Consider the following 25,648-nt stretch of genomic DNA (forward strand, 5'->3'; position numbering starts at 1 on the left):
CCTGCATGGATTGCTCAGCAGTTTCTGTTCCTCTTTTAGATTGTCAGAATTTGCAGATCTTTGTTTTTCTGTTGTTTCACAGTGAATAGTCAGACTGGTTTACATCCCTCCTGATTTTTACTGCCATTGAAGGCTGAGAGATGCCAATGTCCTTCGATCAGTAACATGGTGTGGGGGTATAATCTTGAACACTCTCCTACCTTGTAAATTATTGTGAATGACACTCATTCCATTGGGAAGGGGGAGCATAGTGGGTGATCTGTATTCACTTAGTCAGCTGTACATGCCTCAGGAAGAGAAGTGACATGGAATCATGAACAGGGACAGTGCTGCCTCTAAGGTGCACAGTGGTGCCCCCCTCACCATGCACTGGGTGATACCGCTCCAGCAAGTGGGAGTGTGTAGCCGCCGTGTGGAGGCAGATTGTGAAAGGGGCAGGGGCAAGAGCTGCCAGTCCCAGTGGGTTAACAGCACTGAGGGTCTTGCAAAGCCAAAAAGCTCCATTTACACCCTGCAGATGTGTGTTTCAGGGTTATAGCCCATCCAGATTTCAAAATGGCCACAGCGATATTATTTTAACATCAAACCAGCTTCTTCAAAAATACTCGCTCAGTAATTCCCTCTGCCCAGCTCCTGCAGATGTACACCCCTGTGTAGCTGCAGAATGATAACAGGGTAATGATTGTTTTGAAGCAGCCTCAGAATAAGATGTGCTGTTAAACAACTTTGAATAAACATTTACTTCTTGGGAACCTCAGAGCAGGAAGTTGTTCAAAGATCAATGGGAAACATGTTGTCTTGTTTATGAGGTCAGCCTGGCTGATGTTCGTCTCCCTGTACTGTATAGTTAGAGTCACTATCTCTGTAACAAGGGTAAGGGAGAATGACCTTGTCGAGCACATTCTCCATCACTCCCTCAGCAAAGCTGGACACAAGGACGCCAATATGTTCTCATCTCGATATCAAGCTGAGTATGGGCTGTGGGAACAGTGGGAAGATTTCAAACTTAAAGGACCACTTTGCGTAAGGAGGTCAACAAACTGTTTAAGTCAAATTTTAAGAAATTAAGATTGTGAGAAAAAAAAATTCTTCAGCCAGTTGCGTTGGTCAACTTGCTACATGCAAGTCCCAGCAACATCCTACCTCTGCCTCAGCTGAGATGGGTGCTGGCACCTGGTCATGCTCAGGGTAGGCCTGACTCCTGGAAACAGACTGGAGACAGCAATGTGGACAATGGGTTCGCCCTGGCTCTGGCAAAATCAAGTCTCATACTGCAGATGTGAGGGATCTCTCCTGCAGTGCAAGGCTGCACAGTCCAGTGTCTAACAACTGCCAAACCAGAAAAAGCACATATAAGCTGTAACAGCCTGTTAGAATATGGGAGATCCCAATCCCAAACTGTTCATGTCAGAAAAGACCAATAGACAGCCTCAAAAAATGCAGAGCAGAAAACCCAACCGCAAACAGACATGGGAGAAAGATTTGACGTTGGTTTTGCAATCAAGGAGAGACAAATACAAAGGACAGGAGAATGAGATTAAAGTCTGAAATGCTGAAATCGGCAACAGACACAGAGAATGCTGGAGAAATTCAGCAAGTCTAGCAGCAGCTGTGAAGAGAGAAAGCATAGTTAATGTTTCAAATTTGATGTGACTCTTGCTCAGTAAGTGAGTCCTCATTCAAAGAGGGCCACAGGGTTAACAGGGCTGCCTCCTGTTCTGCTGTGAAGTCCTAGAATTCTTTTAGCAAAATTCTTTCTCCTGCCCCTTTGCAAATCTAGCTCAGGTCATTTCAAACATTCAGTAAGTGGTGTTGGTCCAGCACATTCACTCAAAACATTCAAGTTGATGTGTTTTACCCATATACAGAGTTGTCCCCTGGGTGTGAAAGGGTGTTTCAGTTCGATAATACGCTGAGGCACTGCCCAGTCACGGCATCCAGTGTCAAACGTGGCTGACTCAGAGTCTGAAAGTCATCTTTTTAATTCTCCCTCTGGGTCTGCAGCACAATATCTCAGTGCTGTGCTGGTCTATATTTTGTCCTTTAGATAAGATATAAAACTGAACCCCTTTCTGCCCATTAATTGGATGTAAACAAATCCATAAAATTTCAGAAGAGTGAGGGTATTTTATAAGTCCTCTGGCCAAACTTCTCCCACAATCAGCATCATAAAGCAGATGCCTTGCTATGCACATGTTGCTGATACTATAACCCTGTGACTGTGCTTTAAAAATAACACATTGACTGGGAAAGGCTTGTGGGCATTCTGAAGTCATGAAATGGAATGAAAGTTTTTCTTCTGTTTCAATATTTCAGGACACCCAGATTATACATGATCAAGTAAGGGGAGGTAGCAGCAACGTAACCAGGACACTGGGGGTATGGGTTCAAATCTCCCTGTGACAGGTGATTACGTTTTTTTTCCAAAAAAACCCTTAAAATCTGCTGCACTAATGTCCTTTAGGGAAGGAAATCTGCCATCCTTACCTGGTCTGGCCTACACGAGACTCCAGACCCACAGCAATGTGGTTGAATCTGAACTGCCCTCTGGGTGATTAGGGATGGGCAATGAATGGTGGTTCAAATAGTGACCACCACCCCACACCCCCACCTCTGATATCCCCAATGAATGAATCAAGAAAAAGGGAAAATCTGATTCAGCACCAGGGCCACAAACTGATCTGCACACCCTCATTATTTGGGTGACAGAGAGACGCTGACGGATTTGACCTGATTGGCCGAAGTGATTGATTTAGATACCCTCCCACTGACAGGAAGGCCAGTCATCAAGGAACCCAGAATTCAGGCATTGGCTGAGGGACGAGCGGGAGAGGAAGAGTTACCTTAGCCAGTGAATTCCAGTGACCTGAAGTGCACTGCCTGAACACAAGTCCTAACCTTTTTGAAAAGAAATTGGATAATCATTATCCAACAAGAAAAGGGGCAACATCTGCTGAGCATGAAATGATAAGGGAGGTAGACATGAGTCTTCCACAGAGCCAATGCAAGAATGGGATCACTCTATGCTTCCTCACATTTGGATGGAATCTCCCTACAATTCTCCAAAGATCGACATCAAAGGAGTTGAAAGAAATCAGAAAAATATCCAACTGGGTCTTAAATTCCAATGGCACAATCAGTGCAGTTTAGTGATTGCAACAGCTCTTGCCTTCCAGTGAATGTGGCACCCGTCATCCAAGCGGAATCGAGACTTTGTAAACCCCGTTTAAACATCCAGTACAGATCAGTGAGAATCAAACAACCAGGAGGGCTGCAGGAGGCACACAGGAACAGGAGGCGTTTAAAGAATGAAAGACTTGTATTTATCCAGCATTTTACATGTCTCTAAGTGCTATCATCTGCCTGATGGAAGAGGGTGAAGAGAGTATAACCAAGGCAGAAAGATGTTTGATGATGTTAGCGGCTTCCCCAATGCAGCAGGAAGTGTAGACAGAGTCAGTGGAATGAAGGCTGGTTTGAACCAAGCCTCATCTCTGCAATGATTAGATTAGATTCCCAACAGTGTGAAAACAGGCCCTTTGGCCCAACAAGTCCACACTGACCCTCCAAAGAATAACCCCCCCGACTAATGCACCTAGCATTATGGGCAATTTAGCATGGCCAATTCACCTGACCTGCTCATCTTTGGACTGTGTGAGGAAACCAGAGCACCCAGAGGAAACCCACGCAGACATGGGGAGAATGTGCAAACTCCACACAGTCAGTCACCCACGGTTGGAATCGAACCTTTGACCCCGGTACTGTGAGGCAGCAGTGCTAACCATGGAGCCACCATGCCACCCTGTGCTACATGGGAGAAATATTTTTGTTTACACTTCAGTGTTTTGTACCAAGATTCAATTGTAGCCAGATTAAGCAGTCCCTAGTCTTTCACATAACATCCATCTGTAAATGGTTACAAGATGGCAGCAGGAGTTGGATGCTCCGGCTGGAGCAGATCCATTCTGCCCATTCTTCTTCACTTTTCTTCTTTTTTAATTCCTCTCAGTGTTTTTCTTTCCTTCTCCTTGTCCTTTATCTTATTTCCTCTTCAACTTCCAGCCTTTGGTGACGATTCCCAGTCTCTGTGACGATTCCCAATCTATGGTGACGATTCCCAGTCTCTGTGACAATTCCCAGTCTCTGTGACGATCCCCAGTCTCTGTGATGATTCCTAGCCTCCGGTGACGATTCCCAGTCTCTGTGACGATTCCCAGTCTCTATGACAATTCCCAGTCTCTGGTGACGATCCCCAGTCTCTGGTGACGATCCCCAGTCTCTGTGACAATTCCCAGTCTCTGTGACAATTCCCAGTCTCTGGTGACAATTCCCAGTCTCTGTGACGATTCCCAGTCTCTGTGACAATTCCCAGTCTCTGGTGACGATCCCCAGTCTCTACTGATGATTCCCAGTCTCCGGTGATGATTTCCAGTCTCTGTGACAATTCCCAGTCTCTGGTGATGATTCCCAGTCTCTGGTGACGATTCCCAGTTTCTGTGATGATCCCCAGTCTCTGGTGACGATTCCCAGTCTCCGGGTGATGATTCCCAGTCTCCGGTGATGATTTCCAGTGTCTGTGACGATTCCTGGTCTCTGGTGTCGACTCCCAAGCTCCAGCGATGATTCCCAGTCTCTGTGATGATTCCCAGTCTCTGGCAACAATTCCCAGCCTCCAGCGACGATCTCTAGTTTCCGGCAAGCAAAGGTTACCAGCCTCCAGCGAGTGACGATTCCTGGCCACCTCTGGGTGCAATCATCTCCCAGTCTTTGCTTGTCGACTGTGGCGACCTCCCGGTGTTGGTTTGGCAATCTCCCGCAGTGACCTCCTGGTGTTGGTGTGTCAACCTCCTGGTGTTGGCATGGCAACCTCCTGCAGCAACTTCCTGCCGTTAGTGTTGGCATGGCGACCTCCCAGTGTTAGCATGGCAAACTCTCACAGCGACCTCCTGGTGTTAGCTTAGTGACCTCCTGCAGCGACCTCCTGCCATTGGCATGGCGACCTCCCGGTGTTGCCATGGCAAACCCACGCAGCAACCTCCTGGTGTTGGCGTGGCAACCTCCCACAGCGACCTCCTGATGGTGGCGTGGCCAGCTCCCGGTGTTGGTGAGGCAACCTCCTGACCTGGCGCAGCGAGCTCTTCCCATAGGGGCCTCCCTGCATCTCGCTGACGTGGTGTGGTGCCAGGGGCCGGTGTGGACTGGGAGTTAGGTGCCAGTGTGTTCTGCTGCACTGAATCCTTTTCCATAATGCTGGACATTTTATTTCTGTATTGTCTAAAATTTTGTAACAAAAGAAACCGTGCCGAGATATTTTTGTATCTAGGTCAGTGCTGTAATTGGCGATGTATAAACGTTTCACTATACTCATTGAGTATGTGTGTCAATAAACGCCATTCAAAATAACTTTTGCTGTAAACAATGATAGAGAAAACTATCCTGAGATTGTGAAATTTATGGTCAGGAGTTTAACTCTGTCATAATATAGCCTGGCCTTCTCTAAAGTTTGGTAAAAGTACAATTGCAACATCAGTTCAGTGACAGGCTTGTCCCACCATTCACTTCGATCAGGGCTGATCTCTACCTCATTACCAATCACCCACATTTGATCCACATCCCTCAATATCCTCCGCTATCAAACCTCGATCCACCCAATTGGAGAGTAGGCAGTTATGAGAGAAGAGAACTGGGTGAACAAATGGACTGAGTCTGGGTCGATACATTTGAGACAACCAGGAGATGCACATAGCAATTTTGTAAACATAGAGCTGTTGGGTATTAGGAGGTTTTTAATCTGTACAGAGAATGATGTCAATCTATAAGGCCACCTCACACAAGGAGCACATTCAAATGTGGGCCAGACAAGTTTCTCAAAGTGCTTGATGTCCCAGCTTACAAACGGGTAGATAAGGGTTCATAGAATGTGCCTCAGAGGGACTGTGATCTCTTGGGTCTCATTTCAAAGTTAAGGCTCTCGAGGGGAATTTGCAGACTTACCCCCCCTCAGATGTCCTAAAGCACGGTCTCTTTTATTGTAACCTCTTCAGGGAGAGCTGGTGGATGGGAAGGGTTTGAAGATTGTCATGTTCATGATGACAATACAGGACAGTCTCAGTGACCAGGTACTGCTTACCCCTCCATCTTTCTCTGGGGTTGTACTCCTGTCTCTGTGTGCAATCAACTAATCAAATCCCACAACACACACAAAACTGTAGCTACAAATTCTTTGCTGTTGCTCCTATAGCAGAGCAAGAGGGATAATTTGCATTCAGTAAAAAACAAGCCAGCTCTTACTGTCGCACCCACGGAATGTAGCACAGCAGATACATTCCTCCCGGGTGATGTCAACCCACACTGGCCCTCCTTTGGCCTTTTCAACAATTAGAACGTATTCATAGAGAGAGAGGCAGCAATCATATAATCATAGAACAACACAGGCCAGAGTGTATATACAAGCTCTCTGAAAGGTCTCTCCAATTAGACACACTCTCCTACTCTCTCCTCACAGCCCTGCAAGTCTTTCCACTTCCAGTGTACATTCAACTTCTGGAATTTTAATTCAGACACAATGGCCTAGGATGGTAACAGGTTGGTCTACAAGGAGGCAGATTTATTTATGCTTTTACAGAGCTTGATTTATGCCTTTACTGTAGATGCTGCTGAACAACTCACAGCTCTGTGGCATGGAGAAAGGGATTCACTGAAAGGGACTTACTGCAGATATTACTTAATAGACTCAACTACAATTATATTCCAGTGAAACATCAAATCGATCCCTATTACATAGGTGGCTTTATATAGTATTTCTTCTCTAAAATAATCCTTCCATGTTGATAACTTGTAATCTGCCACCAAACTAAGTTCTCGTTTGACTATGCAATGGCCACCTGTAATGAACAGACTGGGAATTAAAGGGGAGTGATTTAACACGGCATGGTTTAAGGGAAAGAACCTCACCTGATAATTAGAATGAACAAGACATCTGCTCAGCACCTCCGAGAGCAGCCTCTGGATTACCAGCTCATGGAAGCCATTACATTTGCTCTTTGAAACCCTGAGAGACTTGCTCAGCAAGTGGGGCACGGGGGATCCAGCAATAGCAGTGACTCTGCTTGTGACAGCTCCCTCCTGAGATTGAAGGGTCCGAATGCAGCAGACACTTGAGCAGAAAATCCATGTTAATATTCCATAATACTCAGGAGATGCTGATTGTTTATTTAAACCGAGGTCTCTGTTGCCCTCTCCTGTGGATCCTAGGTGAAGGATCTATTTTGAAAAACAACAGTGGAGTCCTGACTAATACTCATTTGGCTGTCAACATCACAAAAACAGATCATCTGATTGTTACCATGTTGTGTTTAGTGGGAGGTTGCTGTGCACACACTGACGTTCTTACATTATACCAGTGACTGCATTTCAGAAGTAGTGTGGAGAGACATGCAATGGTTGTTTCAACGTTCATCCCGAGCAGCTCCAGATGCAGGACTCTACAGTCTGTTCCCCGGGACGCACACCAAGACAAACAGCGATTGTACCTGGAGGACCATCAATTTGGCAAAAAGCTCCCTTTGGTCCACCCGAAACTTGTTGGTCTTCCAGAACAAGGAGTTGGCTCTGAACAAACGTTGCAGACTGGCACATTCCAAGGTCCAGGATTACGTGCTGAGGGACGTACGAAAGCTTGGGGCAGCTGCCGCTAAGGCACAGTGGGGAAAGGCCACTGTCATTTTGCTGATGTTAAATGGGGGTCTGTTCAACTAATGGAGCCTCAAATATATGTAAATATCATCTTGTACAAGTAAGAAATGCCTTTGGTTTGTTTGATGGATGGAGTCAAACTCCAATGCTTGGTTTTCTTCATATGTTATTGTACTGAATTGAACTGCTTTAGTCACTATGTATGTTTATATTTTTTAAGAATAAAGTATATTTTTGAAATTTTTAAGAAATGACCGCACTTCAGAAATAATTCAGTGTCTAAAAAGCAATTTGAACATATGGAGATTATGAAGGGTGCTATTGTAATGCATGTTTCAGTGTTTGTTCCTTTCAGTAGTGTAGCACTGCCAACACCCTTCTCGGCTCAGCTACACAGGGAAATGGACAATTCAAAATCCAAAGAGTTTGATTCAGCTGCCGCGATGGTATCATGAGAGGAACAAGGAGAAGAAAGGTAAATAAAGAAGCAGAAGACACGAGGATGAAGAAAGTGATGATGAGGGTAACAGAGGAAGAACAGTGAAAGACTAGGAAGAACAGTTGATGAAGATTATTTAAGTTACATATCTAATAATACAACTAATGTTGACATTTAATGTTTAGAAATGTCCTTGAGAGAAGGAAATCTGCCACTTTCTCTGATCTGACTGAGTTTTAACAAACCCCTATACTCCATTCTCTTTGAAATAAAGGCCAGAATTCCATTTCCCTTCCCTGTTACCCGCTGAACTGCACTGCAGCTTTTTGTAATTCATCACTGAGAACTCCCAAATCTCTGTTCTGGAACTTTCTGTAATCTCTTTACATTGAAATGATATGTAGCTGCTCTATTCTTCCTGCCAAAGTGCATAACCTCACATTTCCCTTGTTATATTCTGTCTGGCAAGTTTTTACCCATTCTCTTAACCTATGTCTCTCTCTTTCAGCTATTGTCACTTGCGATGCAAAGACCTACAAGGCTATGACATTAGAATAGTTAAGTGGTGGTCTTTGACTGGTGTAGACACGATGGGCTGAAGGGCCTTTTACTGTGTGTCTATGTGTGACTCCAGACCCACAAGTGTGCCAATGGGTTCAAGGGTAATTAGGGTTGAAATGCTTACTTTGCTAGCAACATCTATTTCTTTAATTCCACTACTTTAATGGAAATGGTCATTCACAGTTTAATATAAGCTGCAGGAACTCAAAACTTGAGCTTCTCACAGGGTTTGCAATCAGTATTCAGGAACCTTCTCATGAGAGTGTACCAAACACTAACCTCCTATTGTATGAGAAAAAAAACAACATGCTGTAAATACTGAGCGACATCTTCACAGGATATTACAAGCACAGGGAGTTTGTGTAAGGCAATAACATTTCTTGGCTGAAAGCTTCAAAGGTCATGTGTGATCCCAGCTGTCCTCTACACAGATGTTAGTGAGAAACGATATTGTACTTTTTATTGTGGAAATCTTAATAATAAAAACTAACAGTACTTTTATGATGAACTGACATCTAGGGAATGTGGCAGTATAACAAGTTAATTATTCTTTATTCCAGATGCCAAATTCAGTCCATACAATTGAGACCAGAACTCTCCTCTGTCTACTAACCATATGCCTCCTATGTCAAATGACATTGCAAGGTCCCAAATGCAGTGTTTACAGGCAGAGACCCAGAGTATAAAACTGTCTCTGCTCCAGCACTAATTGGAAATCACAGGACTGTTGGTGCAGGAAATGGAGAACAGGCTTCAGTAAGGGACACTTGCCCACATCAGAGAGAGCTTTGATCTACACCAGGCTGTGCCATACCTGGCCTGGGACGTCCATTCACTTGTGAGGTTGCCACTAAAACCAGCATATTTCGCCTGACTCCCAACAGTCGGCCTGCCATAATAGTGGAATCTTCCACTTGGAGCCCAGAGAAAGAAAGTAAACAGTGTTGACACCATGTCCCCAGCATTTCTGACCACCTTCCTCCACAGGCACCGTGCTTAGTCAGGAAAAGTAACTGACGTTCACTTTTTCTGATTTCATGAAAATGACTTTCCCCAACTCAAACCCATCTGTTCCAAATACAATTATGTAGTGCCCAAGGACATATTACCAGCCAAACCATGTGTGGGCCTCTTAATCAAAATAATATTGTCTGCAATTAGCGCAGGCACCAAAGCTGGGAGCATGTTGCTATCTCCAGACAGATATTCACATAACAATAACACTGCTATTTTCCCTCACAAAATTCTGATCTTTTAAAATATTCCAATGTCTTTTTCAATTTATTCTTTCATTGGACCTGGGTGTTGTTGGCAAGGTCACCATTTGTTAGACATCCTGAATTATTCTTGAACTTGGGGATGGCACGGTGGCTTAGTGGCTAGCGTGACTGCCTCACTGAGCCAGGGACCTGGGCTCGATTCCCACCTCAGGCAACTGTCTGTGCGGAGTTTGCACATTCTCCCTGTGTATACGCGGGTTTCCTCCCACAATCCAAAGATGTGCAGGCCAATTGAATTGGCCATGCTAAACTGCCCATAGTGTTAAGTGCATTAGTCAGGGGTAAATGTCGGGGAATGGGTCTGTGCGGGTTACTCTCTGGAGGGTCAGTGTGGATTTGTTGGGCCAAAGGGCCTGTTTCCATACTGTAGGGAAACCTAAACTGAGAACAAATGAAATATAAATTGAAGTGGGCTATTCAGCCACTCAAGCCTGCTCTGCCCTTCAATAAGATCATGGTTTATTTGGTTTGAAATCCATTTACCTTTCATTCCCCTGCCTGACAATGGTCCCACTTCTGACGCAGTGAGTTCCAAAGTTGCACTAAGCCCTGAGAGAAACTAACTCTCCTCTCTAAAAGGGTGGCCCCTAATTTTACAACAGCGCCACCAGACTCACCCACAAGAGGAATCATTCTCTCCACCTCCACTTTCTCAAGACCACTCAGAATCTTACATGCTTTAATCAAGTAACCCCTCAATCTTCTAAACCCCAATGACAACAAGCCCAGTCTGACTGATCTAGCCTCATACGATAGCCCACAGACTTGCCCCATTTCAGGGTGCAGTCAAGAATCAACCGCATTGCCGTGGGCCTGGAGTCACTGACCAGGTAAGGAGAGCAGTTTCTTTCGCTAAAGGACATTACTGAACCAGATGGATTTTTACAACAATCCCTGTCATAACTAAGAGGAAAATGATGATGTAGTGGTAATGTCATTGGTAATCTAGAGGCAAAGGCTAATGCTCAGGGGCATGAGTTCAAATCCTAGCTCAGGAAACCGCTGGTTTTTAAATTCAATCAAATCTGAAATTGAAAGACTGCAGGCATGAAAATTGTCATTAAAAATTAATCTTCAATGCCCTTTAGAAGGGAAATTGGCTGCCCTTCCCCAGTCTGGACTCCATGTCACTCCAGACCACAGCAACATGGTTGATTCTTAGCTAGGCAAAAGTGAGGACTGCAGATGCTGGAGATCACAGTCTAGATAGGGTGGTGCTGGAAAAGCACAGCAAGTCAGACAGCATCCGAGGAGCAGGAATATTGCTGATGAAGGGCTTTTTTCCTGCTCCTCAGATGCTGCTTGACCTCCTGTGCTTTTCCAGCACCACCTTATCTAGACTGTTGATTCTTAGCTGCCCTCTCAAATGGTTTTGACAAGCCTCTCAGTTCCAGGGCAATTAATAATGGCAACAAACGCTCACTAAGGCAGTGATGCCCATGCCCTGAAAAAGTAGTGACATTGATCAAATTCCTGGGGTTAAAATGGCTCAGGTCATTATGGATTGGCCCCAGATCACCTCCATGTGATAACACAGCCTCATTCTTGGTGCTGATTCCTGGTAAGAATAACATTCTCCATCCTGGTTAAACGGAACACCCCTTCCCCATTTCTCTTATTATCTTCCAATATATTTACAGCATTGACAGTGACACTAGGGGCCTGCCTTCACTCAGGCTTGAATTGGTCACATGTGGGCCTCAGTTACCTTCCTGACCAGACCTCCATCCTGGTGGAGGAGAGAAGCTGCAGGGTTTGGGTAGGCCATGACCCGGCCTAGCCGATAAAATACAGCAGAGATTGGAGATCTGACATAAAAACCAGGAAGTGCTGGAGAAATTCCGAGGGCCCGGCACCATTGTGGAGAGAAAAACTGAGTTATCGTTTTGAATTCGATGACTCTTCTTCGGACCCTGCCTAACTACGTGTCCTTCCCGCTCCCAAACCTGCCCCCTGAGGGAGCAGAGGATTCCAGCCCTGGTTTCAGTCACAAGTTTGTAAACAATAACTAATAGAAATATGAGGGGTCCTGATTTAACAACATCTGTCTTACAAACACTGATATTTATGAGAGAGATCCCATATTAATATTAATTTGAAGTGTACTTATGTATGGCTATTTTATATTGGACTTACATATACACTGACTTACGAACATACTCAGAAACGGAATCTATTTGTAACCCAGGGATGGCCTGTAAATGACCAAAAGACAAGGAATGGAGTGTCTTAGGAAAGGAGCTGTCTGTCATACAGTGAACTGTAAAACTCACCTTCCTGTGACCAAATTCGTTCATAATAGTGGCCAACCTTTTGGTAGTTCTGCGCTGTTTCTGGGCAATGACGGCTGGGCTGGGGTCTCTCCAGTCGATTGCCATGCGATGGTGCCAGTAACCTTCACTCTTCTGAACGTGGGCCTCACTGAGACTTGGGTCAAAGTAATGAACCTCACATCCAGCTTTGGCCATTTCCACTTCAAAACGTTTGTCTCCACTCCCCAGTCTATGACAGAAGGAGAAAAATTGAATAAGTTACATGTCTGGAATGATGCTGTGCAGGAACCATTACCACAAATCAAAACACTGTGCAAGGAAATCCATCCAACAATTCACTAAAACCCTTTCCCTGCCGCTGAGGTATCGCAGCTGTTTTCAAACATTGTGAAACTGCAGACACCAGAATAGAATTCTGGTTTGGTTTGCATCAATACTATCTAAGAACACTACCATTACATTACAGAAATGATTTCCAATATTCAAGACATATTTCCTGTCCCTCTCAGGTTCTACACCTCCCTCTGGAGAAGTGAGCATACCCCTTGTGCAGTTACCAAGGGGTTACTGTGCTGTTCGAGGTGCTGTCTTTTCGAAAGGACTTTAAACACTGATGATCTTCTCTGGCGGATGTGAAAGGTGCCTTGAGTAACAATATGAATAAGGAGACCATTCAGCCCCTCAAGCCTGCTTCACCATTCAATAAGGTTATGACTGATCTGAATGTGGTCTCAGCTCCGCATTCTCACTGACCCCCATTCCTGGTGACTCACATGTCAGTGAAGCAACTACCTCACACCGCTTTAACTATTCAATGACCTCACTTCCACCACTCTCTGGGAAAGATATCAAACCAGGCGTGAAACGTTAGCTCTGTTTTTCTCTCTCCACAGCTTCTGCCAGATCTGCAGAGTTTCTCCACCATTCTCTGGTAAATACAGACAAGGAAAGAGCCAACCACAATAAACCATGAGGCATAGTGGCTCAGTGGTTAGCACTGCTGCCTCACAGCGCTAGGGTCCCAGGTTCCATTCCAGCCTCGGGTGACTGTCTGTGTGTAGTTTGCATGTTCTCCCTGTGTCTGTGTGGGTTTCCTCTGCGTGCTCCGCTTTCCTCCCACAGTCCAAAGATGTGCAGGTCAGGTGAATTGGTCATGCTAAATTGTCCATAGTATTAGGTACATTAGTCAGAGGTGGGGGTGGGTTACTCTTCGGAGGGTTGGTGTGGACTTATTGGGCCGTGCCTGGCTGTTTGTACATGTAGGAGCTGTTTACAATATGACGTTAAACAACACACCCTCTAATGGATTGGGGCCTTAGAAACAAAACAACTATGATTTTTGAGGGATCAAGTAAAATCTAAAATGAGACCAAATCCAAGAAGGAGGCTTTAGCAGTAACCAGAAAGCTGAGTCAAAGGGGAGTGCTTTAAGAAGAGTCTGGAAAGAGGCGAGTGGGACAGGATGGTCGGATGGTTAATATATTAGGGAGAGGACGAGGCAGCCATGTCTGAGAAGGGAGGTCAGGGGCACCATAAAAACTAAAGAAAGAATAGATAATGTGGTGAAGATTAGTGGGAAGCCAGAGAATTGGGAAGCTTTTGAAAACCAAGAGCGGATAACTAAAAAAGCAATTTTTAAGAATGAGATTGCAGAGTACTTGCAAGTGCATGGTAAAATAGGGCTGGGTCAGCACTCTTCATCAAGGGCAGGTCACGTCTGACAAATTCAATAGGATTCTTTGAGGAGTCAACAAGCAAGTTAGACAAAGGAGAGTCAGTGGACGTGATCAATTCGGATTTCCAGAAAGCCCTTGACAAGGTGCTGCACAAAAGGCTGCTAAATAAGATTCGAGCCCATGGTGTTAGGGGCAAGGTACTGGCATAGATACTGAATTGGCTAACTGGTGGGAATAAAGGGGTCTTTTTCAGGATGGCAGCTGGTGACTAATGGAGTTCAACAGGGGTCAGTGTTGGGACCACACCTATGCACATTGTGTCTTCATGACCTGGATAAAGGAAAACTGAGGGAATTGTTGTTAAGTTTGCAGATGACACCAAGATAGGTGGAGGGATGGATAATGTTGAGGAAGTGAGGAGGCTGCAGAATGACTCGGACAGGCTAGGAGAGTGGGTAAAGAAGCGGCAGATGGCATACAATGTGGGAATGTATGAGCTTTGGTAGGAAGAATACAGGCATAGCCTATTTTCCTAACAGCAAAAGGCTTTGGAAATCTGAAGCACAAAGGGACTTGGGAGTCCTAGTTCAGGATTTCCTTAAGATTAACATGCAGGTTGTGTTGGTAGTTAGGAAGGCAAATGCAATGTTAACATTCATTTCGAGAGGGCTAGAATACAGGAGCGGGGATGTACTGCTGAGGCTGTATAAGGAGAAAGTGAAGAGTGCAGATGTTGAAAGGTCTGAAGGTGAATAAATGGATGCTGGATTCCTGCACATCCAAACACCTCATCTACCGAGTCCATTGCTCTCACTGTTGTCTGCTCTATATTGGGGCGACAGGATGCCAACTTGTGGAACACTTCAGGGAACATCTCTGGGACACACACACACACACCAAAAAACCCCACTGACCTGTGGCCAACCACTTCAACTCCCCTTCCCACTCCATCAAGAACATACAAGTTCTGGGCCACCTCCACCGCCAAATCCATGTTACCCGATGCCTGGAGGAAGAACACTTCATCTCCTGGCTTTGGACCCTCCAACCACATGTCATCAACATCAATTTCACCAGTTTCCTCATTTCCCCTCCCCCCACCTCATCCCAGACCCAACCCTCCAACTCGGCAGCGCCTCTTGAACTGTCCTACCTGTCTATCTTCCTTCCCACCTATCGGCTCCACCCTCTCCTCTGACTTATCACCATTGGCCCACCTTCATCTACCTATCGCCTTCCCAGCTACCTTGTCCCAGCCCCACCTTCCTATTTATCTCACAGCTCCCCACCATGCCCACCCTCCCCCTACATTACTGATGAAGGACTTATGCCCGAAACGTTGACTCTCCTGCTCTTCAGATGCTGCCTGACCTGCTGTGCTTTTCCAGCACCACACTCTTTGACTGAGGCTGTGTAAGGCTGTGGTCAGAACGCATTTGGAATATTGTCAGCAGCTCCAGGCCCTGTATCTAAGGAAGGATGTGCTGTTGGATGGGGGGGGGGGGGAAGAGGAGGTTTACAAGAATGATGCCAGGAATGGAGGGCTTGTCATATGGGTAGGGGTTGAAGACTCTGCTCTGAACCCAAAGTTTACAAGGATAGATGGGAGGGGAAGAATCTGATGGAAGCTTACAGAATACTGAGAGGCCTAGATGGGATGGACATGGACAAGATGTTTCCATTGGTAGGAGAGACTAGGACCTGAGGGCAGTGCCTCAGAGTGATGGGATCATCCTTTAGAACTGGGATGAGGAGGAGTTTCTTTAACCAGACGGTGTGAGTCTGTGGAACTCATTGCCACAGAGGACTATAGAGACCAAGTCACTGAGTGTATTTAAGGCAGATAGGTAGGTTCTCGATAAGTAAGGGGATCAAAGGTTACAGGGAGAAGGCAGGAGGATGGGGTTGAGAAACATTATCAGCCATGATCGAATGGCAGAGCAGACCTGATGGGCCGAACGGCCTAATTCTGCTCCTACATCTTTTAGCTGAAACCCAGCCTGTGTTGCTATCTCTCTGCCCCCTCCTTTCCCAGTCTCTAGCTGACCCACCCGCTTTCAGACTTGCTGCTGTCACAGCTCAGTGCCACATCACTTATGTTTTTCATCTTCAACAATGCAATGGGAGTAGCCCTCCCTGCATTTAAATCTAAAACCAGATCAAAAAAAGATTCCATCTGCAGATTTATTGCTTTTTGTTTACCATTGCTTCCTGTCCTTTGGAACACCGAATGTTCAACCTCAGTTTATCTGAAATCTCGGAAAATAACTGAGCACTTCAGACTGACCTAACCCTGGGCTACAGATCAAATGTTTTCCACGGCAAACACAAACCGTGGAGTGTTATTACTGCACAAGAACCAGTGTCTAGGAATTCAGCTGAGGAAGCAAGGCAAGGCAAGGGGGATGGGGAGTAAATGACAGGAGGGGCTGGTGCTGTTTGTGCGCTGGGAAGGGCACAGGGGCAAGTCACACTATGGGGTCGGAGCTTTGTGAAAGGGGCTGGCAGAGGGAATGTCAGGTAAAAAAAAAACATTTCATTCCGGCAGGGATTTCTTGGAAAATTGAATGAAAGAAGCAGCACCATAGATGCAGAGATAGACCTCGAGACATTTACAGTGCAGAAGGAGGCCACTCTGCCCATTGTGTTCATGCTAGCCAGCAAAGTTCAGAGTACACTTATCCCATTTTCCAGCTTTTAGATCAGAGCCCTGGAGGCTATGGCAATGCATGTGATGTCTAAACACTGTTTAAATGTTACAAGAGTTTCTGACTCAACCACCATTTCAGGCAGTGAGTTCCAGTCTCCTCTCGCCTCCTGAGTGAAAAATATATTGCCTCAACTTCCCTTTTAGCCTTCCACCTCTTTCCCTAAACCTACGTCCCCTCTACTTTGGAGAAAGTTCCCTCCTATCCACTCTGTCTGTGCTCCTCATAATCTCACAGATAACCATCAGGTCCCTTCTCAGTATTTGCTGCTCCAAGGAAAACCACCCCAGCTTTTCCCCATCACTCAGACCGTCCAGTGCAGGCAGCCTCCTGGTAAATTTCCTCTGTCCCCTCTCCGGTGCTATCATATCTTTCCTATAAAATGCGATGACCAGAACTGCACCCAGTATTCCAGTTGTGACCTAGCCGGTGTGTTGTACATTCCCAGCGTAACCTCCCATTCTCTTGTATTCTATACTTTGCCTAATAAAGGCAGGTATTCTCTGTTTCCCTAACCACCATATCCACTTGCCCTACTACTGTCAGGGTTCTGTGGGTCTGTCCCTCTGATCTTCAGTACTTTCCAAGGCCTTACCATTCATAGTGTGATCCCTTACCCAAGAACGCGCTGTGTTTGATTTGCCACTGCTCTGCCCAGCTCACCAGTCCATTGCTGACCTCCTGCACCTTTGGGTGCCCCCCTCAGTCCAAGATCCAAATTGATAGGATCTTTTCAGATGAGGTGAGGAATAGCAGCACCATGGCACCCCGCAATGTCCAACCCTCACTCGGTGAAAAACCCCTTCCACATCTCCTTTCAGGTTCTCTCTCCAACCAACCACTGCCAGTTTGTGTTGAACGGTCACCGATATATTTTTACACTGGGTTCTCCTTATTTACTCCACCAATGTAGTTCACCATTTTAAACCTGCCTTAAGTTTCTCCTGAAAGGTATCCACTTTAAGGGGTGCGACCCTAACCCCTCCTGCTGTTTCAAGGGCAGGATATTTGGAGAGTAACGTTTCCCTTCTCACAGCCCAAGTGAACACATCCTCCATTGACACCAACTGCCGCACAGCCATCGAATGTTCAAATACAGTCCCAGCAGCGCCAGGTCCCAGTGATGGCCACTGCTGGGACTACACCCACTTCCCAAAGGAAAGAAGCAAATGGAACCGAGATACAGGAACAGGCCATTCAGCCCATTAAGCTTGCTCTGCTAGATCATGGCTGATCTCATTCAAAGTGATCTTCCTTACACTTTTCCCATATCCATCAATATCTTTAATATCTGGAAAACCTACAGATTTCTGACTTCAATCACTGAGTGTCTATCCCAGGATAGACAATTCCCAAGATTCACTATCTCTGAGGGAAGATATTCCTCCATCTCAGTCCCCTTATTCTGAGACTAGTCCCAAGCCAGCCCCTACAAACCGTTCTAGGGGTAGACAGCCTTTGTGCACCTACCTGTAATAGAATCACATGGCACACAAGAGGCCCTTTGGTCCATCAAGTCTGTACTGTCAAAGGTATACCACTACCTGCACTAGTCCCACTTTCCCACACTAGGCCCATAGCCTTGAACATTATGATAGTTCAAATGCTCATCCAAGTGCTTTACAAAGATTGTGAGGTTTTCTACCTCAACTACCCTCGCAGGCAGCACATTCCAGGCCCCCACCACCCTCTGGGTAAACAAAAAATATTTTTCCCCAAATCCCCTCTAAACCTCCTGCCTTTCACATTAAAATTATGCTTTCTTGTTATTGACCCTTTGACTAAGTGGAACAGCTGCTTCTCTTCACCCTCCCTGACCCAGGGTGAAGAGAATCTGACACATCTCTATCAGGTCCCCTCTCAGCCTTCTCTGCTCCAAAGAAAACAACCTGAGCTTATTTAACCTCTCTTCATCCCGGGCAACATCCGGGTGAATCTCCTTTACACCCTCCAGTGCCATCACATCCTTCCTACAGTGTGGTGACCCAGAACTTTGCTGTAAGAACTTTGTATGATCAGTGCTCATTCCTCTAAACTCTAGAGAACACATTTCCAGTTTCCTCAATCTCTCCTCACACAACAATCACAGTATTGCATCATTTAACCTGGTGAACCTACACTGTACCCACTTCTGACAAGGATGTCCTTTCTTAGGTAAGGAGAGCAAAAGGAGACTATACTCTATGTATAGTCTCACTAAGGCCCTATATAACTGCAGCAAGACATCTTTACTGTTGTACTGAATTCCCTTTGAAATAAAAGCCAACATCCCATGTGCCTTCCTAATCTCCTGCTGCAGCAGTGTGTGAGCTTTCAGAGTCTAATGATCAAGGACACGCAAATCCCTTGGAACATCAGCATTTCTCAATCCCTTCAGAAACATGGCAGATAGTCAAGTTTTTGTAAAGTTTATTTATATGACAAAATACTAACAAAAACACACACACACACACACACACCCTGATATAGAGAGCGACTGAAGATGAGGTGAGTCATATACTGGAATATCACATTTCGTGACAGTCTGTCTGGACTGGAACTCCTTTCAGTTTTTCCAGCCAAAGGCGATAACTTTACGTGACATTCTGCCTGCTATGTTCTTGCCCATTAACCTAGCCTGTATAATTCACCTTTTCATATCCTCCTCACCACTCAGGTTCCACCTGGTTTTTTTTTGTGTCATTAGGAAACTTGGAAGCATTATACTTGGCCTGCACATCCGAGTTAATGATGCCGATTGTGAACAACTGGACTGCAAACACTATTCCTTGTGAAGGCTTTGCTGGAGCCAGGTCCAAGATATCAAGCAGCAAAGGGTGCGAGGGTGTTGGGGGTGTCTGATCTGAGAGCCCAGACTTGAGGACATATATCTCCAATGGATAGACTTCCTGTAGGAGGTACCCTCACTCCTGCTGCCACTTCAGGAGTGCAGTATTTTTAATCTGCTTCATTGCAAACACTCAACCTGGCTAAGACTAACATTTTCATTATGCATTGTTGAAATTCATTGCTGACTTTAGTCAGCTGAGGTTAACAACATAAACAGGAGCTGATACTGACATTTTGACAACAGACTGGAAAAATCTGGAGGATGTTCATCTGACTCACAGACTAAAGGATCTTGTGTTAATTGTGAGTCAATCGTGAAACTGCAATCAGTTGTGGGACAGACTGAATCATAACACTAATCATTTCAAGCTGCACTGTTAACTTAGCTGCCACACTGCTCAACATTTGCGGGTGTTAAATTAAGGTACTAGGCTCCTTAATAACCTGGCTGCTTTAGTTGTTAACAAATATGAACAGTTCACTCCACATTTGGTGCTGGCTATAAGTGATGGCTGCCCTGTGATTAGTGGCTTTTAATGAGAAAGTCCTGCAGAGTCGTCCTAATGTGTTTCCCAGTGGGAGAGCTGCAGACAGAGCATAATTCTGCAGCTTCAGCCAGTTCTTAACTGCATAGCTCTACTGAGCTTTTTAAAAGTATATTTGACCTGCTATCAGAATATCCCAGCTTCATTACAGGAACCACACTGAGTCAAGCTTTCTCATTACTTAGAAATTAACATCGTGGTCATACTGGAGCTCCATTTGAAGTATACAAATTGAGTCCAACCAATATTGTGATGTAAAGTGTAGGATTTATACACCTTTTAATATCATTTACTTTTCAGTTTAGATTTTTAAGTTTTGACCTAGTGGTATTTGGGTTTTCTGCATGTCAGAAGGGGATTAATGATTAACTTATAAGTATTTCTGTTGCCATGATGTTTTTTATAAAAACAGTTTCTGAGAGGTGACCTCTAAGAACAAATGTAGAGTCTACGAGTAAATAACATACATATTAGGCTTTCTGGCCAAAGATTCCAGCCTTGTTTTACATATAGGTTTGGGGGAGAAAATCCATGGCTGGTGAGAAACCTTTCAATTTTAGTTTCAGTTTGAGGCAGTTCTGTAATGTTCTTCGCTGAAGATGAATATGTAGAGTAGCTGTTCCTGGGAAAGGGAGAAGCTAATTTACATTTGTTAAAAATGGATTCCCTCAGAGCAAGGAGTTTAGTAACAGTTCCAGGTCAGAGGTGTTTGGGTAAGCCCTGAAGAGGTTATTTGCAACTGAGAAGATTTAAACTCAGGTGTATGAAGGTTCCAGAAAAAGCTGTCAGATTCTATAGAGCTGATAGCAGAGGAGATTTTCTCTGGTCTGAGCGCTGTCAAGAGGTGGTTTGGAGTTATATTTTACAGTGTGATTTGAACTTGTTAAATTTGCATTAGATCCAAATAGTTTGATTCATTTTATCTTCATTTCATTTGCATAATAAACTCCTGTATTGTTATTAATACAGAAAATCTGTATTAATCTGCAAGATTTCATGCTTATGTTTCAGTGAGAGATCACCTCATTAAAGACAAAAAGAAAATATAATCTATCAAGCCAAATTTCAGTCTGGGATCTGACTTGTTCAGTACTAACATAAACTGGGATCATATCAGTATGCAATTTGAAGATTTTACTGGTTTCCTACCTTGGTAAACAAGGAAGCTAAATCTGTGCAAACCATTGCTTTGGTTTCAGCATGAGTATTGGGTTCATTTTGAGGAACACTGGTTTATGGAGGGTATCAAGGTTTTGGAGAATGAGTAGAAGGGATTTATGAGAGTAATCCCAAGGATTAGGGATTTTGGTTATGTAGGAGAGATGAGATATTTGATGGGGGCTTTTAAAAACTGACAGAAGATTTTGGTCACCTGAGCACTTGATTGAAGGGGATAGGCAAAAGAACTAGGAACAATAGGAAATTTATTTTTATATACATTGACCGATCAAGGTCTGGAATGTAGTGCCTGAAAGATTTGGAAGGGGATTCAGATAGAACTTTCAAAAGTGAGTTGGATAAATATTTGAAGGGAGACATTTGACAGAATTCTGGGAAAGAGAAGGGCAACCCGAAGAATAAGCTGGCACTGGTACGATGGGATGAATGGCCTCCCTCTATGTTATATCATTCCCTGACTCTGGTGGTTAGGGCCCAGATACCTCCATTATCCTTCCACGGTTGTACCCCTCTCACACATTGTGATGGGTTTTACACACCCCTGCTGGCAGCGTTTGAAAGGTGGGTAAGATTCATAAAATCCAGATCACTTCTGGAATTCAGCTGTTGTCCATGGTTGATCAGGAATGTAATAAGCTCAGGAGCTGTGTGGCCCTGGCTGTACCCATGTTAAGGGACAGCTGGTATCTCCAATGCACCCACCCCCCCATAACATTTCAGACCAGTTGGGGATAGGGTGCATTGGAGATACCAGCTGTCCCTTAACATGGGTACAGCCAGGGCCAGAAGTGAAGTGAGAGGGACTCCCCTTAATCAAGGCCACATTTAAACACTTTTTAAACACCGTTCATGGTCTTTTGTGATAAGGTGCTTTCTTGCAAATGAAGTACTTTGAAGTGTACTCACTTCCAGTGCAGGAAATGCACTGACCAGTGGGATACAAAGCAAGATCCCACAAAAAAAGTGTAAACAGAGAAATATTTCTGTTATTGATGTTGGTTCAAGGATGATGGTTTACCAGGACATCCACTCAGTTTCAAAACATCGTTTACATTTGCCTGATAGGACATACTGAGGGACCACAATTTAATACCTCATACAAAATGACAGCACCTCTGGCAGTGCAGCACTCCATTGCGTCAGCTTGCTGCTGGAGTGTCTGGACTGGGACTCATGATCTTCAGTCCCTAGAGATGAGAGTGTTACCAGGGAAGGCTAAGCACTCTCACCACTTTTTCAATGACAAATCTCAGTTCCTTCCCCACTCTGGTCATTAGTTAGGTGTCTTCAGGTCCAGCCTGACCGTTGTTGCTGAATACAGCTTGCCATTGCTGACATGTAATCAGAAGACCAGACTGCACAGAATCACACTCACCCGACTGAGTAAACCCTGCACTGTTTTCTGCGGATCTGCTGAACAAGGTGAAAAGCACTGTCCAGACAAACAGGCCATGGTTCCTGGCTGAGTTCCAGACTGTCAATCTCCTCATTTGGCTTATTACAGGAAATCTGTACAGTGACAAAAGGGAATTAGTGCTGTGAAAGAAAACTGCTGTGATGTATGAACATGCAAAGACATAAATTAATAGGAGGAGATCATTCAGCCCTTTTGACCATGCTCTGATATTAAATAAGCTCAGGGTTGAACTCTAGTCTCCCACCCACTCCAAATATCCCTCAACTCTCTCATTTGGAGGTGATTGACATTTTGTGATGCACCGTTGTGGTACATACATCAATCTCATCTGAGGTTGCACAGCCATCTCAGACAGGAAGATATACCAGGCTGTAAAATGAAGTTATTTACCACAGCACAGTGAAGAGCAGTGGCTATGTTACCAGGACCGGTATGTCAGGGGCCTGCACTAATTAATCTGAGAACATGAGGTCCAATCAGACCACGGCAGTTTGAATTCAGTTATAAAGAAATCCAGAAATAGACAGCAGATATCAACAAATGAAAATAAAGCACTAACTAAAAGAGAGAACTTTCATTAAAACCCAAACTTACTTGCTGCTGTTACAGGGAAATAAACCTTCGGATCTGCTCACGCAGGATAGCAGTCCAACAGCAAGGTGCTATTTTTACTGACTGAAGCGATGTGGGTATCAATGTTTGGGCTCATCCCTAGTTACCCTTCAGAAGGTAGTGGCAAGCTGCATTTGGGAACTGCATTCGTCCATGTGCTGAGGGCTGACCCTCAATAGCCTTAGGGAAGGAATTCCAGGATTTTGACTCAGCGGCGGTGGAGAAATGATGATTTATTTCCAAGTCAAGATGGAGAGCAACTCAGAAGGGAACTTTCAGGTGGCAGTGTTCCCAAGTATCTGCTGCCCTTATCCTTCTGGGTGGAGGTGGTGGTGGGTTTGGAAGACGCTATCTGAGGATCTTTGGTGAATTTCTGCAGTGCTTCTTGTAGATGGAACATATTGTTGTGACTGAGTGACAGGGAATTTATGGCCTGATGATGGAGGGAAGCAGATGAAGATGTTTGGGCGGAGGACATTAGCCTGATGAATGCCTGCAGTAGCTGAGAGAGTCACGGGGTTTCTCGGGAGCAACTCCAAAGAAATACCAGCCTGACCAATGTCACCTACATCCCAAAAATTAATCGGAAGAATAGATAAAACATTGTGTTTCTCACGATGGTAGATCTTAATTAATTACCTTGTGCTATTTATTACATAACACATACTAAACAAAAACCCATCTGTAACCATCTGCAGTTTTAGAGGGCATTTAGTAATAGCAGCAGGGAGAGACCTTCCCTGGGAGCAGAGACAGGAGTTCCAGCAAAACGCAGGCCTCAGGACAGGGTGGGCCAAGCCAAATGATGCAGAGCAGGCTGGACTGTAGCTCAGGCAAGGTGAAGGTCAATTAGGAGAAAGTGAGGACTGCAGATGCTGGAGATCAGAGTCGAGAGTGTGGTGCTGGAAAAGCACAGTAGGTCAGGCAGCATCCAAGGAGCATCCTAATGAAGGGCTTTTGCCCAAATCATTGATTCTCCTGCTCCTTGGATGCTGCCTGACCTACTGTGCTTTTCCAGCAACACACTCTCGACTCTGGCAAGGTCAGCCCTGGTTGCACAGCGCGGCCACCCAGAGTTGTGGGTGAAAGAAGACATTGTACTTGCCTTTGCAAGTTTCCTTTCCCGAATAAAGTCACCAATCAAACCAACAACAAACTTACTTTTATATAGCACCTTTAATGACTTTTTAAAGTGTGAACGAGAGTGCATCACGTAAGCAAACGAGCCAAACAGAGAGAGATTGGGCACGACACCAAATCAGGTTGTTTCCAAGGAGAAGGCAGTGGAGAAGGTGGGGCAGGGGGCTGGGCAGTGGAAGAGTTTGGGAGAAAGGATTGAGGAGGTATACACTCCTTGCCTCGGTACAGCATGAACAGCAAGCCGACAGCTATTCCTGGGCCTCCCAGAGTCCTCAGGGAGACTCGAGTCAATCTCAGGACAAGTTATTCTGGGCAGAGGACTAATGTAATGAATCGTCACTCAGTTCTGCCAAGGGTTGGGAGGCAGCCTCTGCTTCCTCCCTGTATATGGGAATGGAGCCGGCTCAGAAACATTTGCTTTTCACACACGTGTGGGCAGTCACACCACTGTTATTGATGCCTGACCAGATTATACACCAACTAAATAGAACAAATGGAAGTTAACCATGTGGGTTCAAATGAGACTTCATCTGCAAACAGAAAATCAAATGTAACCAAAAAGGTCGGTCACTTCTAATTGAATAACATTCACTGCAACATTGCTCTGTTTCTAATCCACAGATAATGTCTGATTACAAAGCAGTAATTCAGTCAGACAATTCCAATGACATTGCAAATTAGGAAACTGAAGCTTGAGCAATGGGCGAAGGTCACTGGAATTGAGAGATTGCCTTCTCCACACTGCTAGATAATTATTAGGCTTATCTGGGAGTAATGAGATTATACTGTTGGTTTTCAATGGGTGCATTGAGAGCCTTGGAGGCCACAGAAGTTAAATAGCAAATTGACAACAAAAGAAAGCTCAGTGGAAGTGAACAGAGAGCAACATTCACTGCATTGATGTCATATTTATCAAAGGTTTACTCGCAATCCAAGAACAAAGAATTTCTTAGTGAAAACAAACATTGGAATATTCAGGCTCAGAGGAGCAAGCCCGCTCTTTCATCTGATTAGAAATAACAAAATAAACAATCTTTTCATCTTCATGATCTGAGAGCTTTTTAATATAAAAACTTTATGGATCGGCAAAAGGCAAAGCCCATAATTGGGCAGGTTGTGACATTTCTTCCAATAAAAGTTGTTATTTGAGCATTAGCATCAGAAGAGAAACATGACAGCAAACAGAGACACACTCTCTCTCACACACACAGACACACACTCCCGCACACACACACACAGACACACACTCCCGTACACACACACACACTCCCGTAAACACACACAGACACACACT

General features: G+C 44.8%; 1 protein-coding gene across 1 annotated transcript in view; it reads right to left on the reverse strand.

Annotated features, from left to right (window-relative positions):
• mettl24 (methyltransferase like 24) overlaps nucleotides 1-25,648 on the reverse strand; it is an 87,398-nt gene that overhangs the window by 10,347 nt on the left and 51,403 nt on the right. The window contains exons 3-4 of the mRNA XM_043687128.1: nucleotides 22,561-22,694; nucleotides 12,249-12,477 (exon numbers count right to left, since the gene is read on the reverse strand). Coding sequence (XP_043543063.1) covers nucleotides 12,249-12,477; nucleotides 22,561-22,694 — 363 coding nt within the window. The remainder of the gene's footprint in view (nucleotides 1-12,248; nucleotides 12,478-22,560; nucleotides 22,695-25,648) is intronic.

The sequence above is a fragment of the Chiloscyllium plagiosum genome, chromosome 3, assembly GCF_004010195.1.
Source record: "Chiloscyllium plagiosum isolate BGI_BamShark_2017 chromosome 3, ASM401019v2, whole genome shotgun sequence".
In the NCBI taxonomy this organism is placed as follows: Eukaryota; Metazoa; Chordata; class Chondrichthyes; order Orectolobiformes; family Hemiscylliidae; genus Chiloscyllium; species Chiloscyllium plagiosum.